This window comes from Hippocampus zosterae, chromosome 5 (assembly GCF_025434085.1).
Source record: "Hippocampus zosterae strain Florida chromosome 5, ASM2543408v3, whole genome shotgun sequence".
Taxonomy (NCBI): domain Eukaryota; kingdom Metazoa; phylum Chordata; class Actinopteri; order Syngnathiformes; family Syngnathidae; genus Hippocampus; species Hippocampus zosterae.
Genome location: NC_067455.1, coordinates 9,736,295 through 9,753,746, shown reverse-complemented (window position 1 = coordinate 9,753,746; position 17,452 = coordinate 9,736,295). Strand labels below are relative to the sequence as shown.

At 41.1% G+C, this 17,452-nt stretch overlaps 1 protein-coding gene across 2 annotated transcripts in view; it reads left to right on the top strand.

Moving 5' to 3' along the window:
• Positions 1 to 17,250, top strand: part of adam22 (ADAM metallopeptidase domain 22) — a 53,200-nt gene extending 35,950 nt beyond the window's left edge. The window contains exons 13-31 of one of the 2 annotated variants that reach the window (XM_052065814.1): positions 100 to 190; positions 389 to 440; positions 3,692 to 3,791; positions 3,919 to 3,990; positions 5,030 to 5,122; positions 5,195 to 5,275; positions 5,357 to 5,407; positions 5,899 to 5,962; positions 6,376 to 6,481; positions 6,554 to 6,673; positions 6,756 to 6,924; positions 7,854 to 7,965; positions 8,494 to 8,584; positions 9,253 to 9,306; positions 10,051 to 10,251; positions 12,042 to 12,142; positions 12,218 to 12,284; positions 15,670 to 15,793; positions 16,460 to 17,250. In XM_052065814.1, the coding sequence (XP_051921774.1) occupies positions 100 to 190; positions 389 to 440; positions 3,692 to 3,791; positions 3,919 to 3,990; positions 5,030 to 5,122; positions 5,195 to 5,275; positions 5,357 to 5,407; positions 5,899 to 5,962; positions 6,376 to 6,481; positions 6,554 to 6,673; positions 6,756 to 6,924; positions 7,854 to 7,965; positions 8,494 to 8,584; positions 9,253 to 9,306; positions 10,051 to 10,251; positions 12,042 to 12,142; positions 12,218 to 12,284; positions 15,670 to 15,793; positions 16,460 to 16,480 (1,770 nt within the window). In that variant the 3' untranslated portion in view covers positions 16,481 to 17,250. The remainder of the gene's footprint in view (positions 1 to 99; positions 191 to 388; positions 441 to 3,691; positions 3,792 to 3,918; positions 3,991 to 5,029; positions 5,123 to 5,194; positions 5,276 to 5,356; positions 5,408 to 5,898; positions 5,963 to 6,375; positions 6,482 to 6,553; positions 6,674 to 6,755; positions 6,925 to 7,853; positions 7,966 to 8,493; positions 8,585 to 9,252; positions 9,307 to 10,050; positions 10,252 to 12,041; positions 12,143 to 12,217; positions 12,285 to 15,669; positions 15,794 to 16,459) is intronic. The other variant, XM_052065815.1, reaches the window with a different exon arrangement.
• The last annotated feature ends 202 nt before the right edge of the window (positions 17,251 to 17,452 follow it).

Sequence of the window (17,452 nt, the reverse complement as noted above, 5' to 3'; positions counted from 1 at the left end):
TGAGCGCCGTAGTGTCATCGTTGGAGTTTTGATGGTCTTCTCATGTCAGACTTAACCGATATTTTGTGTTGCTGTTGTCCATTTATTTCCCTTTACCAGTTTGGAAAACCATATGAGATGGCCATAACGCTGGCTCAGTCCCTTGGGCAGAATATTGGCATTTTCTCTGATAAGAAGAGGATTCTTAATGGTATATTGTCCGATTTAAATCCATCATTTCTAACCCGTCTGATATATAGATATATACCACGTATGTGCACCCACAAGTTCTGCACCGAGATTTTCTGCCCCCCCCCCCCCCCACCCCCGTAATCGCATAATCATTTCGGTCATTTTAATGGTTGAATTCAGATTACATTGCTATTTCTCACTGTGTGTTTTTCTACAGGAGAGTGTAAATGTGATGATCGTTGGTCAGGCTGCATCATGGATGATGTTGGGTAAGTAAAAAGGTTCATGAAGGCACTAACTGAAAGTCCCAAACCGCCATAATATCTCAATGGTAGCATTTATCGCATTAAGGGGCCTTGCTGCAATTAGAGAACCCACCAGTAGGTGTCAGCCCATGACCATTCTCTGTAATCTAGCAGTTTGTTGCGACAGTATTTAATGCCACGTTGTGGTTAGTGTTCTTTAATAATGCTATAGACAACAAAACATGTAACTTTGTGTGTCATTGTGATTCTGTGTTGTGCATTGATGTCAATACCCCCTCTTAAATACTTCTTGCACTTCCCCTCTATCCCAAATGGGACAGCAGGTGAGCAGAGGCCTGGCTAGAACATTGCTTATGCCGTTTTGAACCACTGCCTCGGCAGAATGGTTGTCACCCACCACAACCAAACGTCTCTGTTTGTTCAAATGATGTCAACAAATACAGTCTGGTGTGCCTTTAGTCCATTCCGATTGTATTTGGCATCATCTTATTGAACAATAACGCTCATCGATGTTTTTCTGTTATACATCAAGTGGACACCTCATTAGGGATACCTAATCTTATATGAAATGCAATGTCAATATTCAACCTATAAAACATAACACAACTCAGTTGTGAAATATGCTGTCACAAAGGTATTCATTACACAATTTGTTTCTCATTGTGTAGTGTAGAACCACATTATAACACCTTTCTGATGATGAACAGTCCAGTATTGTTTAACTCATTCACCCCCAAAGACGTTTTTAAACGTCTTTTCAAACTTGGTCCAGAATTCGCTGGTCTTGAATGAGTTAACGAATGCCGCTCTCGCAGCGTCGATCAAACTTGATCATTCTTTTCTTTGTAAGGGCAGGATTTTTGATACATTTGTACTTGATCTCATTAGGTTGTGCAGGTGTACCTAATGCTGTGACCTGACTGTATATGGCTAAAGTCGGTGGTCAGTCAGCTTAGCTTTAATTTGTTTTCTCTATTTCCTCAAATAGTGGCTGTCCCTCTAGAATAAATAACGTGCCCCCAATTAGTCACTGAGCACTATAAAACTGTACTTTGTGAGAATATTCTGGAATGACATAATTAATTATGTTTTTAAAAAACAAACAAAAAACAGATTTTGCTTCAATTCATTGGGCATCAAGCTGCTCCTTCTGGTGTTTGCATCTTGGCCACCGGGGGCCAGTGTAAAACTGACATACGGATATATACCGAGACGGTCACAACTCAGTAGTGTTGCTCTTTGCAGAGCATAAAGAAGAGATACCTGTGAGTATTGTCATATTGTCTGTGTACATGTATTGCTCCACCTTTTGTGTTCAGGCATCTGTTGCTTGAAGCAGTGGTTCCCAACCACCGGTCCATGGCTTAGTACCTGTATGCCGCACGGATAGATAGAGAACGAAAATAATTTCTTGCATACATATGACAACATCCACCACAAGTTTGACCTGCAAGTCAATGCAAAAAAAGGCCAAATGACAGCTTGTATTTAAAAAAACAGAAATCATGTCACTCAGATCTCAAGGCACCACTACGCTTTGACCATACTGTTTAATACCCCCCCCGCCCCCTTGAATTTGCTCCTCACCATTTCAGCCACTATCTGTGGAAATACTGTACTTAAGTTAGCTTCACATTGGTCTTTTCATCCTTTTTCCATGTCTTGTCTTGTCCGTATGTTGTCGATTGATACTGTCTGCAATGTCAGTCTTAATGACTCAGCTGGGAACTCTGACACTGTCTGCCCACACACCTCCTCAATTGGGTTCCCATCTAACACATCCAGTTTCGGTACACTCGCTAGCGAAGCCATCATGTGAAGAGGTCACGTGACAGAGCACTCTGTCATCTGCCTTCTGCTCTCTCTCAAATGAACTCAGTGGTATTTCAGACACTTCAATGTATTCAGTGAGCGAGCTCAGCCATGTCCATTGACGCCAGCTTCTTTTTTACTCCACAGCGCCTGCATGTTTGAACAGCCTAACTCAGGGGTGTCCAAACTTTTTGCCAAGGGGGCCAGATTTTATGTGGTAAAATGTCGGGGGGCCGACCTTGGCTGACATTCTTAACATTGAACAACAATATTGTTCAACAAATTTTAGTAAGCCAGTCTGTTTCATATTTCCATTTTTATTTTAATTTCAACAATCTTAAGAATTTCTTTTGGTTCATTTGAAACAGGAATTTGAAATATGACATATCAGTCAATATAAACACGGAGTGATGTCTTGTTAACTCGTGAGTGATTCTCTCTAGTGTCTAAATTCTATTACTCATTTAGTGAATGCTATTACTCATTTAGCCACTAGAGGGAAGCAGTACTCTATGAAACATCACTCACCAGTCTACGAGACCTCAGTCAATGCAACACGTGTTCCATGGCGCCCAAACTGCGGGCCAGACGGCACTGATTTTATGACGGGGGCCGAGGGCCGGATGAAATTCGACCGCGGGCCGGATTTGGCCCGCGGGCCGGACTTTGGACATGCCTGGCCTAACTCCTCTCAGTGTTCTGTTTTCACAGGTTTATCTACTGTGTGTGTATGTGTCTGTGTGTGAGAGCGAGAGAGTGAGGAAGAGTGAGAGAGAGTTGAAAGTGAGTGACAAGGGACAAGTTTCATGGATTATTGTTTATTTGCTCAAACAAAAAAAACAAAAAAAATCGAGTTAACTATGATATCCAGTACTTAATACGTTGTGTGAAGCGGATCATTGTACATTGTAAGGCCAATCCTTAGCTCAAATTATTGCTCATGTCATCTTTGATATGATCAACCTTCTTCAACTCCATTCAGATCTTTGTTGCAATTACAGATAGCAATGCAAATTAATATAGTACAGTGACTTCAACATTAGAATCATCTCTTGATGAGATTTTAGCGAGTTACTGTATAGTGGCCATAGATTACGTTAAATAAAAGCAGATGTGATAAAGGACTTGAGCTGTCCCAGTGCTACATAATTCTACTCATGCCACTCTTGTGAGTATTGATGAACACATATAGCATGAATGAGCTCATAGAAGTGCGATACAATAACTGTTCAAAGTCTTCCACATTAATTGAGGTTCATTACTCAGACAAAGTAACGTCATGCATCCTGGAATCAAGTGAATATCACTGGCTCTCTTCCCAGTTTTATAATCATCTCTACATATAAGTCATAGAAAGGATCTCCTCCAGCTGTGAGTATTTCCCTGATAAAAGATGACATTTATGGTATGGGCCCCGTATATGCTGTGGTTGTGCTGAACAGCTTCTACCTGCCCAAGAGGTTCTCCGACTGTAACGTGGAGGAATACTACAACTTCCTAAACAGTGGTGGAGGAACCTGTCTGTTCAACAAGCCCACCAAAGTATGTTTTCTTCACAGTACAGGTTTATTATCCTACGCCGATTCGTAAAATATATACAATAAAATCCGAGATAGAAATATTTCAATGTTTTTTTTGGTTGTAAATTATTATTTTGTTTGTTCATCAGCTACTGGAGCCTCCCGAATGTGGTAATGGCTTTGTGGAAACAGGGGAGGAGTGTGACTGTGGGAGCCCAGTGGTGAGTTGTCAGCAGTGATGGACCACTTAAATGATAAAAGGAGGGAGGGGGGCATCATTTTTAATCAGCGCTATTGGGGAGGCCACATAGGACCACACTTTTCTAACCAGATATATACCGGTAACAAAAATTGCATTTAAATTTTTTAACTGAACCACTATACTTCATAGTATCTTAATATTTCGTAATACATTTCTCAATGCACAAATAAAAGGTACAGCTTTCAAAAACAAAGGGTGTTATCAAAAATACATTATCCCTGCATATTAAGGGCGGCCCGGTAGTCCAGTGGTTAGCACGTCGGCTTCACAGTGCAGAGGTACCGGGTTCGATTCCAGCTCCGGCCTCCCTGTGTGGAGTTTGCATGTTCTCCCCGGGCCTGCGTGGGTTTTCTCCGGGTGCTCCGGTTTCCTCCCACATTCCAAAAACATGCGTGGCAGGCTGATTGAACACTCTAAATTGTCCCTGGTTGTGATTGTGAGTGCGAATGGTTGTTCGTTTCTGTGTGCCCTGCGATTGGCTGGCAACCGATTCAGGGTGTCCCCCGCCTACTGCCCAAAGACAGCTGGGATAGGCTCCAGCACCCCCCGCGACCCTAGTGAGGATCAAGCGGCTCGGAAGATGAATGAATGAATGAATATTATTCTAAACCCGCAAAAAAAAAAAAAAAATCTGATGGAAGTAAAGCTAAGCTATGTCTGCCATCTAGTGGTGAATGGTGATATTACGAATTAAAACCATACAGTGGAACACATATTTGCAGATTCTGCAAATAACAAAAGCCACATCTAATTGATGACCATTGAAACTGCATTGAGATATATATATACTTTTGGAAAGACAAATATACAGTTTTGTGATGGCCTAATTACCCAGCAGCAACATCATACAGTGTCAGACTTGGTAGTCTAATGAAGCATGACACCTGATTAAAGTTTGCCCACAGAGTTGTCTGATGAAATGTACTAAAAAGTAAATGTTACATGAAATAACCATTTCTATTAATAAGTAATCAAAAAAAGCTGCTCTCTTCCAACAGGAGTGTGCAAGAGAGGGAGAGAACTGCTGTAAAAAGTGCACCCTGACTCAAGGATCCAAATGTAGCAACGGACTCTGCTGCAAAAACTGCCAGGTAGGAAACAAGTCACTGCCAAGCCTTTCTTTCCCACTGTTCATCATGACGTTGTTCTTTTATCTGCCACAGATGGAATTCATGGGGGTCGTGTGCAGAGATGCGGTGAATGACTGTGACATTCCCGAAAACTGCACAGGAAACTCCAGCCAGGTGAGCAAAAGCCACTCAGCCTCGAAGCTGAAGTGCCAAACTGATTCCCAGATCTTCATGAGGTATGTCTTCTTTTGACAGTGTCCACCAAATGTGCACAAGATGGACGGTTACACGTGTGAAAAAGACCAGGTGAGGCGGTCCCATCACATCTTAACTGTCTTGAACCAAGATGATGATTGTTACTGGAAACGAAAGAAAAAATGTAACTAAAAATGAAAAAACTTTGTTAACAAAATAATGGTAAATGCCCTGCTGGCTTCCTTTTACATTTATTGATTTCTGTATTGCTGTACATCTGTAACTTTGGACGAAGGAAGGTTGGGAGTCATTTGGGAGTTGTATTTTACTTTTCTTCTGGTCTACTTTTTTAAAAATCTTGCACGTGGCCAATATGTATGAGCAAAAAACTAATACTAAAACTAATAAAAACTAAATTAAAATGATGCATCCCCCCCAAACTTGCTCTAAAAACTCATGAAAAACGAACTGAATTTAATCAACAAAAGTCAAAGCAAAATATAAAGTAACCTCAATGAAATATCCCAAACTGTGATAACCCCGTTTTGAGATATTTCTGTAAATGCTCGGCACACTCTTGACATGTAATTTTTCTTCTTTAGGGGCGCTGCTTTAACGGGAGATGCAAAACCAAAGATAAACAGTGCAAGTACATTTGGGGAGAGAGTAAGTCGAATACAGCATTCTTGTTTTGGTTCAGAAAATATTTCTGTGTCGTAGTCTCTCATATAACATCATAACGTAAAGATTTGTCAATATACCGAGTACATCCACACACATAACACACACGCACACTTTTTTTGTCCATCCACACACAATCATATTAGCATTTGTTAATTTACATGCACACATATAAGGAGGAGGGTGGGGGGCGAATTGTAGTCCCAGTACATCCCTACACATAATGTAAATATAATGAGTCAATTTACACACACGCTACGCATATATTGTAAGCGTCGCATGCAAAAACAACAACGTCCAGTCATACACAAAAGTAAACCGAGCAAACGCGCCAGCATGCTTGATACACGAGTCGCACTCTCAATCTGTGACTTTGTGTCATGTGGTTCAACATCCAGAGGCCACGGCGGCTGATAAGTTCTGTTACGAGAAGCTGAACATTGAGGGCACCGAGAAGGGCAACTGTGGGCGGGACAAAGACACGTGGATCCAGTGTAACAAGCAGTAAGTTGCGTGTGAGAAGCTTTCCTGCTCATCTCCACTGCACTGATTTTTATTTGCACCTCCGTCTTTCAGGGACGTTCACTGTGGTTACCTGCTGTGCTCCAACATCTCACCTGCCCCGCGACTGGGAGAACTGCAGGGAGGCCTGACGTCCTTCTCAGTGGCAAGACATAGTGCGTCTTTGGACTGCAGGTATGCAGTCGTTGCTAACCGCAGTTAGAACACAAAAGCAGGCCTAACCGCCAAATCAACTGTGAGTGTGTGTGTGTGTCAGTGGTGCCCACGTGCTGATCGATGGAGACACCGACTTGGGCTATGTGGAGGATGGCACGGTCTGCGGGACAGACCGCATCTGTTTCAACCACAAGTGTCTCCCCATCCAGCAGTTCAATTTCAGCATCTGTCCCGGAACCACCGAAAAAAGCATCTGCTCGGGACACGGGGTACAAAGCACCCACACATGCAGGCATTCTTACTATTCACAGTGGTAAGGTGTAAATTTGTTACTTGAGCCTTAAGCGGAGATGTACCTGACTTAATCCACTTTTTAATAACTCCACGATTGTATTGTATTGTATTATATGATATCATATATCACCATATACCAATATACACAAATGGTGGAGCAGCACATGTGGACGGAGAATCTAACAACACTACACTGTATGTATTGTTTTTCTTCTGTGAAGAACTGCAAATATTCCTGCAGTTTACTGAGGATTGACCGGTTTCATGCATATCCGTATGTTTATTTTTATATGACACTGTCTGGAGACCAAGGCGCACATTGAATTGAACTGAAAAATAATGTGGTGAAAACTGTTACATTTTTAGTTTTCGTAATAATTTTACAATTATACAATGCTATTTCAAAACACTCACACACGTTTTAGTTGTTTTTTGGGGGGTGGGGGGGCAGAAGAACATATTAAGGGTATTTCTATTCATTTCAATGGCGAAACATGGTTTAAGAGAGAGGTGTTTTAAGTTGCGAACATGCTCACGGAATGAATTAAACTAAGTGTTTAAGTGTTTTGCCTGTTGAACTGGGCTGCAACAAATGTTGCTCTGACCATCCAATCAGATGATAGAAAAAGCCTGACATGACTGTCAGCCAGCTCGCTGGCCCTATGAGGCAAATTTGAAAGCCGATAGGTGAAATGGTAATCTAGTTTAAGTTACACTGGCCGACACTGCTGATCCTGAATCCTGATCCAGATTAGGATGAGCAGTGCTTCTGATAGCATTTTAACCAGCACTGATGGTCTTGTTGTGATGGCCCATCGATGAAAATCTTGTTTCCCCAAATTCTTCGAATGCTTGGCGGTAGTTGGGGATTACATTAAAGAAGCACGACTTCATTTGGATACAGGTGTGCAGCAATGAACTGAAGTGCGTGTGTTACCTGGGCTGGGCCGGAGAGGACTGTAACTCCACGTCGCCTCTCAGTTATCTTGTGGTGGGACCCACAGCCTCAGTTTCAGGTAGCGCTCCCCATTCTTTGCCACCTACTTGCTACTCTCGTCCTCTCATCCACGTGTGACTTTTATTTACTCCCTGTCAAACAAAACATCACATTTCGAGTATGTTGCTCTCTGACTATTTCATGCTTTTGTTCATTGTCCATCATCATTCGTTGTTTTTTTTGTTTACACAAATTCTTTGTCGACAGGCCGGTGTCTTTGACAGCGCGACTTGAGGTTAGATTTGAGTTTCTTTTTTTTTTTGCTTGTAATTGACTTGTCATTTCCCGAGTCTTTCCGCTCCTACCATCCCGAATTCAAATTTATCGAATGGACACGTGACGTTTTCGATGGCGACCCCCGATCGGGAACCCCTTCAGAATAGAAAGAATGAGGAGATAGCAGCGTTTGAAACCCACTGTCCCTCTTTTTGCTCCGCTGACACTTTCCTTGCCAAGTGTGCCTCCTTGTGTGGTTCTGCTTGTCCTTGAATGGCTTGAAACCGCAACGGCAATAACACAAATGTGTCTGACTGTCTCTGCGCGTCAGGCATCACCAGTACCAACATCATCATCAGTGCCATCGTTGGCTCCATCCTCTTCCTCGCCCTCATCTTGGCTGTCACGGCCTGGTGCTACAAGTGAGTGACGACAACACAACACCGAACTCTTTTAACAACTTTATGAGGAACACCGACACAATCTAATGCCATCCAAATAGCATTTAGGAAACTGAGTCCTTTACAAATATAATCACGTGAAGCTTTGAAGGACACTTACAGAAGTGGTGTACAACTACACACTCAAAATGTGGTATGAGCACCACTAAAGGGAGATGGCGACCTTGAGTGGTGTGCTGAAGAATCACCAACTAAATACAGTTCAGTTATATTTAGCTTTTAGAGCAATACATTAGCATTTAATCTCTGAGAACTTTTGTTTAAAATGTTTATTTATTTATTTATGTGCAATACATTTTAAGAGAATAATTCATTATTTTTCCCTCGATATTCCAGCACAATTTTTATGTTGAAACTGCATAAGTTGACAATAATACTAAAACACATTTTTTCCTTGTTTGTTTGGTTTTTTTTTTCAATTAGGCCAACTATTTTAGTGTCTTTAAATGTTCGTAAAAAATGTAATTAATGTTGTGACCAGTGTGTTTAGAGCACTGTTCTTAGTCTTGCACTGCAATTGGGAGGACAACGTAAGGCTTTGGGCTACGATAATAATAAACGTGAACATGTTGCAACAAATTTGGCAGCGGTCGTGTTCCAATGCTGAGTAATGGTCCGCCTCTTCACAGGAGATATAAGCAGAGATGCTACGAGGAGTCAGAGGTTCACCGAAGATTCTGCCGGTTTGTTCACTCAACAATATTTTCTGATTTTCACGTGCTGTGAGTTCGTGCTTCAAGCTTTTTTTTTTTTCACTATTACATTTTCAGGGGCCATGCTAGCTTAAAATATGAGATCGTGATTGCAACTTTTAGCAGCGCCAAATCAATAGCGCTGATTAGCAAGGTTATAGTTAACGCACACTAACAAAAGAGCCAAAGGCTAACATTAATACGACGTTTTTGTCAATGAAATGACAAAAATTCGAGTGCTTTAAAAAATTAATTTACTAATTATTATTATTTATTCGTTCCATAAGTAAAATTAAGTTGTCACAACAGCAATATGCACACACTATAGATACACTTGAACTGCTAATATAGAAACAACCACCAAAATAAGAAAAAATACATCTCGAAAATAATATTTTTTGTGTTCAACGTCCATTTTCACTTCACATAAATTCTAATTTACTGTTGGCTGGTAATTTAATAGTACTGCATTCCAAAAATGAATTTTTATATGAATGGGGTAAATAAATTGCTGTTTGCAGTCATAACAAGTAAGGGAAAAACTGTTGTGCAATTCTTTTTTTAATCACCGTTTTGTTTTTTGAATATAACTACACTGATCAGCGATCAATAACTTGTCTTTCACCAGATGGAAAATGTCGCAATTTCTTTTCGGCAGATTGGCGGGGAAATAAATGAAACAAACATTCTATGGATGTACACGTATGTACAGAACGATGTCTGTTGTATGCGCAGTCAAATGCCGCCAGGTGACTATGTGACAAAGCCGAGCGACGCCGATTCTTTCTACAGCGACATGCCGCCCGGCGTGAGCACAAACTCGGGCTGCAGCTCCAAGAAGAGGTCAGCGTGTCTGTCGCATCTTCAGATATGCGCCCTGTCCTTCACTCCTTCCATCCCCTCCATTACACAGAACATCTCACTGTTTGGCTTCAGGTGCGCCATCCTTCATTCATTCGCTCACTGCAGTGTGTGTCGGTTGTGCGTGTGTGTGTGTGTGTGTGTGTGTGTGTGTGTGTGTGTAAACAGTACCATCGACGCCTTCGTAGGTTGGCAGGTCAGTCACTCTATGCATCGCATGTCCATGTATCATCATGCATTCTAAGTGTCAAACCTTTACCCCTCGGCAGTGTTTCACAAACTTTCTTGAGCCAAGGCACTTATTTTATACGAATAAGAAAATCTCACAGCACACCACCAAACAAAAAAATGTCTCCAAAATGATCCCTATTGCTACTGTAATTAGGCCTGAGCAATTAATCACATTCATATCGACATTGCACGGTAGTAGAATGCAATTTTCAAATTGCAAAGGCTGCAGTTAAAAAAAACAAAAAAAGTTTCATGTCAGTTGGCCGGTAGACTTAATTTTCTTTTTGTGTAGACAAGCAGGTTCATTGGAACTTATGCTGTTAATTGTTCCGCCTGTCACGATATTTTGCTAGCATAGTTGAGCAAACATATTTGATATTTTAGATCAGGGGTGCCCAAACTTTTTGGATCAAAGATCTACTTTTCGATCAACTAACCTCACGGGATCTCCCCTTACCGGCATACGCACACACACACACACACACACACACACACACACACACACACACACACACACACACACACACACACACACGCACATACACACACACACACACACACACACACACACACACACACACACACACGCACGCCATGATGAGAAACAGCCTGAGATGGAGGCATGCGATCCACTTTTGCAGCCTGTTAACTATCATAGCTCACACCGTATTAAAGTGCTTCCCTGGGCCCTCCTAGATTCCTATTCTTTGCCCGTGCCCTCGGTGAATTGTACACGAAGCAAACTCTGAATGAGAATCATGACAATAAAAGATGGAGCACAACAGCTCTGATCACAAGCTGCAATTGCAGACTGCTGAGTGCTAACAACTTGACGGTGACGTCATCACGCGCCACCGTAAATTTAAGATTTACCTACTTTATTTTATTTTTAAAATATTTTTTGTGTGAAAATGAGGCTGATAAGATGATTAGGGTGCAGTGTATATTAACACAAAAAATATACTACTAACATGTACAAAGACACACAAATGGTTGTTTGTTTTTTTCTCCTCAACACTCCTCGGTTCTACTTGGGACCGGTAGATCAGGATCGACCTAATGGGCACCCCTGTTTTAGATTATTAGAAATAATCCTTTTGATCAAATGTAAGTGTGAAGAGAGATAATGTGTACAAAAAAAAATTACTGCACGTGCCTGGCAGCTGACAACAACATGAAACAGAACTAAAACTGAAGTGTACATTGCCTTCTTTTGCTTCTTCTTTTGCTTTTATTTCTTCTTCTTCTTCTACTTCTTCTTCTTTGGTTTTTGTGAATGTCCTTCAAATTAGCCATGTTGTACTGAGCAGGGATAGACATTTCTATGACTGTTGTTACGACGCACGACCAAGGTTTTTGCTCTGAATTTGTTTAACTCTAGAGGGCCATTTTCCTGGAAATGTTGGCCCAATTCTGAATTGTGCAAAACCACTTTAGATTTTTAATATCTCCATTTAGGTATCAGAGTATCTTCTTACTTCTAGCCTTTTCAATGTGTCAGTCTGCTGCTCATTTTGTCACTGTCTGCCACAAATGCCATCTCTGAAAACTATATGTGCACATTAATATCAATGGTATCCTTATGTGTGTGTGTGCGTGTGTGTGTGTTTGCGTGTGTGTGTGTGTGCGTGTAGATCAAATGGCCTGTCCCACTCGTGGAGTGAGAGAATCCCAGACGCCAAACACATCTCTGACATTTGTGAAAACGGGCGACCAAGGAGCAACTCGTGGCAAGGTAAGAGCCGGCAAACGCAACAAGAGGTCACCTCTGCCGTTCACGTTTATGACCTTTGCCTCTTTCTGTTGCCAGGAAACATGAGCGGCCATCGCAAGAAACTGAAAGGAAAGAAGTTCCGTGCTCGCTCAAACTCCACTGAGTAAGTTTCCCCCGACACTGAAAAAAAATTGCGGTTGAATTTATTCCATTTTATTTTGTAGGGTGGTTCAATGAAATTAAATAATCTGGATCCAAATACATTTTTTTAAGTAGACTATACATCTCATTAAAAATATATCTGAATCCAGATGATTTTATTTTGTGCACCCACTTGACGACACAACGTTTTTTTTTCAGTGCCTGATGGGCGGTGGGTGAGCTCACTGCTGCGGCACGGGAGGAAAACATCGGGTGGGACAACTTGAAGCAGGGGTGGGCGAACTATGGTTGCGGCCCACCAATCACTTATTAAAATTAGAGCTGTCAAACGATTAAAGTATTTAATCTAATTAAAAATGCAACTGTCATAATTAACTCAAATGGACTAAAAAATAATCATGATTACTCACACATTTTTTATAGTTTCTGAATTTCCTTTGACATTTTTTCGTCCTATTTTCCCCCATTTTAATGCTCTCATCAACATGGAATCATGAATCCGTTTTCTACGTGCCAAATGCAAATATTTACTGAAATAACAATTTCAATTTTCAATTTTACATGAACATTTTTCACTTGGAGCAGTTATTCACACATAATCTCTCACACAATATTACTCTCCATCAACAACAGTGAAAACAATATTTTGTCACACAACAGCTGCTTTAACAGCTTTTTTAATGAAATCAAAACAGAGCAATATAACATTATAAAGTGCACATCTAAGGTAAACTAGTACTCAGCCTATAGTAGATTTAAACCATGGTTGCATACTTCGTTTTTCTCAAGTTTACTTTGAACACAGCAGTCTGTTTCTGTTTGTTGAAGAATAACGAGACACCGGACACCAGTGTTCATTAAGTGCCGCTGTATTCAAAACTGCCCGCCGTACAAAAAAGCGCAAGCACTTCTCCCATGCTGCTGGGGCAAACCATTCTGAAAGGGGTGGGGGGGTCACTCCCACTAACACAGTCAGGCTCTGTTGATTGTGTTGGTCCTTCTTGTGCGGAAGTCTTTCTACAGTTTTTGTGTAGACCTCATTTCGAATGACAACACTGGACACGTTTTATTTTCGCTAGGTCGCTACCACTGTCAGACAAACACAGAGAAGCTCCACACGCTCTATTTATATGGACGCAGAACACTGTAACCTTCCACACAAAATAGTCCCAAACAAGTAACATCCGCTTGTGTCGTGTGCCGCGTTAATCTCGCGAGAAAAAATTTAATCGCGTTAAAATTCATTTAAATTAATGCCAATAAAAACGCGCTAAACTGACAGCTCTAATTAAAACGTTTGTTTTTAAATACATACAAAATTACATTTTCAGTAATAGGATAAAAATCTTGGTCAATTATACAGATATACACTATAAATGTTAGGTAATGTAATAAATAATTGTTAATTAGAATAGACATTTAAATATTAACATTTACATGTTTAAAATATTATTTTATTTTCAATATTAATATTTTACATACATCTTTTTTTTTCTATAACCTGTAACCTGTCAGTTGTAAGAATCAAAAGTTTGCCCACTCCTGGTATAAATGGTTACTTTAATTTGTTACTATGACCATATTAAATAAATTATAGGTGACATTATTGGTGAAAAAGGTTGAGAATGATGTATCTTGGTCTGGGTATTTTGAATAGGGGTGTGTAGACTTTATGTCCACTGTAGGTGCACCTTGTTATTTAGCGTATGCCTGCGAATGAACCGTGATGACGCCTGCGCGCACAGGCTGTGTTTGGCATCACAAGGAGTTTGCATCTCTTTGCATTGCAAGCATGCCACTGACATTGGAATGATGTGATGATGTTGTCGAGCCTTGGAATGCACAATGCAGGGTGGTATGTGGGTGGACGTGTGGTTGTGTGTGTGTGTCTGTATATATATATGTGTGTGAAAATTTTTTTCATCCATAAAGTTCATCCACTGGCCAGTTGCATCGTGCTGTCTGTTGAGGATGTCTCTGCTCTACTCTCTTAAAATTTCTCCTCTTCCTCCCTCCCTCCCAACACTCGCTCCTTTTCTATCCTTCCATTCTTTCCTTCCCTCTCCTCTCCTTGTTTGTGTCTATCACCCCCTTCTCCCCTCCCACAGGTATTTAACCCCTCACGACAAAACAGACTATTATGATGTAACTAAATGGGTAGAAGATGTGAATAAAAACACGCAAGGACCGTACCTTAGGTATTATCTCAGATCTGTCTCATCCCTTGTCCTCCTCCTCCTCCACCTCCTTCCCGCCGCTTTCTTTGCTGTTATTTACGGCTTGGGCAAGCTAAATGAAATTATGACATTACAACAACAACAACAAAATCTGTTGCAGAGAGGGGTTGCTGCAAAGCATACAAGATACCAATTTTGTCTGGCTCTCGTGGCTTTTTTATGTTGATCCAAAATGTCTATTTGTGTTGAATGCGAGTGTTCATGTCCATTTTCTCGAAGCCCCCACTTCATATCCTCTCGCGTCTGCATGTTCATCGTTGTTGCGTCAAGTGTGTGTGTGCGCGCGCGTGTGTGTGTGCGTTTCTGTTTGTATGTGTGTGTGTGTGCGTGTGTGTGTCCAACACTGTGCGTCCCCTTTGACCACCAGCAGGTCGCCACTCTGAACGCTGTGCCCACGACGATATTGTTTCCATAACAACAGAGGAGAGATGCTGAGAGGGGGTGGGCGGTTCACATCCGCTGTCATTTCTGCTTGGTTATATTCAAATATTTTTTAATTGGTCGTGATGCATCCCTGAAGTTCATTCGAAGGCATCAGATTGGATGAGAGCTTACACAAAAAATGGAAAGAATACGCATTAAAACACATTACGATACTGGATAACATCTCAGACAGTAGGGGAATTTGTCAATCATTTTACTGTATATACAGTCCATATAAATTATTCGTATTAGGAAATGGGAAATGTAAATAAAGACAGCATGTTGCATCTCGTCTCTCTCTCCTCCACTTTGCTGATTTGGTGTCAGGCTCGGGTTCATTGTGGCTCCTTGACTCGTCCGTCAGATTGGCGTCCTCTGAGGCTGCTCTCGCTCTTTTCCCAGCACTGTTCACATGTGCTCTGTCCTCACACTCAGCATTTCTCGCGTTGGACTACACTCCTTCGGGGTGATGTTGCTATGAACTTAAAAAAAAAAATGTAAGTCTATGATGTGAGGGAGCACGAGTGCAGCCACACTGCTGGGAACTGGCTTGCCCTCTGCTGTACTTAGTTTGCACATACTAGCTGATGATAATTTGGTATATGTGTGCTTCGGCTGACAAGCCACAGCAGCGTTTCGGGGCAACCTTTGACAATTGTATTGAATCCGAATGCGATTCTAGTTTTGGATTTTTTGAAATGATGTCCTTTATTCTTTTCCCTGCAGGACCCTTTCCCCCGCCAAGTCTCCCACTTCCTCTACAGGATCCATCGCATCCAGCAGGAGATACCCTTACCCCATGCCGCCTCTGCCCGACGACCAGCGGAAAGCAAACAGGCAGAGCGCCAGGGTCAGTGGTTAAGCTGTCTGTCTAAAATTGGGAAAACGGCTTGCTTTGTTTGATGATGCAATCTTTGTGGCCGAACAAACTGAAGAGTGATATGTCATCCGTGATGTCGTGGATCTTTTTTTTTTCATTAATTTAATTCATTCTTTTTACAGTAACTTGAATAATACTCGAGCAAAATATTATCCTTGACTTTTGATTTCAACACTAGCTATCTGGTCAATTTCTTGTGTGTATGTGATATGAGGTGGTGAAACATTTATATGGTGATGTAACAGCCCTGTGAGGCAAACCGCAACTACGATATTGCTCGTGACAAAAATGACACCCGTGCTGTATTTTTTGACACCACGACAAATGACAGCCAGCCACCACAATAAATTAAATAAAATTAAATTAAAAATAAAAGCTTTATTCTCATTGTAAATTGCACTTTTGGTGAATTTAATGTCATGGCATTATAAAATGATTAACTCCACAAGTGTTTTGATTATTTTTATTGGTGCCTAAAGAAGAAAAGTGTAACACATACCATAAAAAAGAAAACGGGATCTTACTACGACCAAAAAAAAAAAATGCGGACATACACACTTAATTCCAACAACTGCTATAGATAAGCAAGTGTCATGATGGCTTTGTAAACACATTTTTCTCCTGTTCTCTCTGCAGCTGTGGGAGACGTCAATATAAGCGCAGAGGAAAACACATTGTCATGAGGTGAAGACACACACGCGCACAACAACAAAACAAAATGGACTCCGAACGTAGACCAGGATGAGTGACAAGCATCTCATCAGTCAAGACGCTGGATGAACCCGAAGAGGTGCAGAACTGGAGCTAAGACCTACACCAACCCTCCCAGAGAAAAAAACCCACCACCAACAACAACAACAACACCTTGAGCCATCCTTTCCAAACCCACCCCGTGTGGTCCACACTTCTTTGCTGCCTCACTGGATTTCGTGGAGCATTTGTGGCTACAAACACTGAATGCATGAAGCAGCTCCAAAGGTACCTTTTGGACACAACGCATGACACAGTTTCACATTTCTCGCTCTCTCTTTTCGTCAGAAATAACAATATTGCATCATCGCTCATAAAAATGGGAGATGAACACGCACCCTCCTCCTCGCTGTATGGTGTGTACATATGTAAAGCAAACTGTGCATTTTTTTAAACTGCTGTGTGACGACTAATGCTGCAGTCTCCATTCACGACAGAATGTACAAATATATTTGGTCCACTTGGCTCGGGGGGGGGATGGGCAATTTTCAAGGTCCAGAGGAGACATTTTTCTACAGACTACTGGTGATCTTGAAGATGGCTAACCGTAAACTGCAATATGCACCCCATAACGTTAATGTTATAGGACTGAAAATTATTTATTTTTAAGAAAAGGTTGGCATGTTACGAGAATGAAGTCGTATTTTTCCAAGATAAAGTCATAAGTGAGTATCAGACATACAATTCCATTCTCATAGCACTGTGTCTCTTATTCTGGTCATTACTACTTTAATTAAAAAAAAAATTAAAAATTGATTATATTCTCTAAAAAAACATGGCCTTTTGTTTCTATAACAATAAATCATTTTCAGATATGGCGCAAAGGTAGAGAGGAAAAAAAATCAGTTCAATCATTTGTTTTATTTGTGGGCAAAAGTA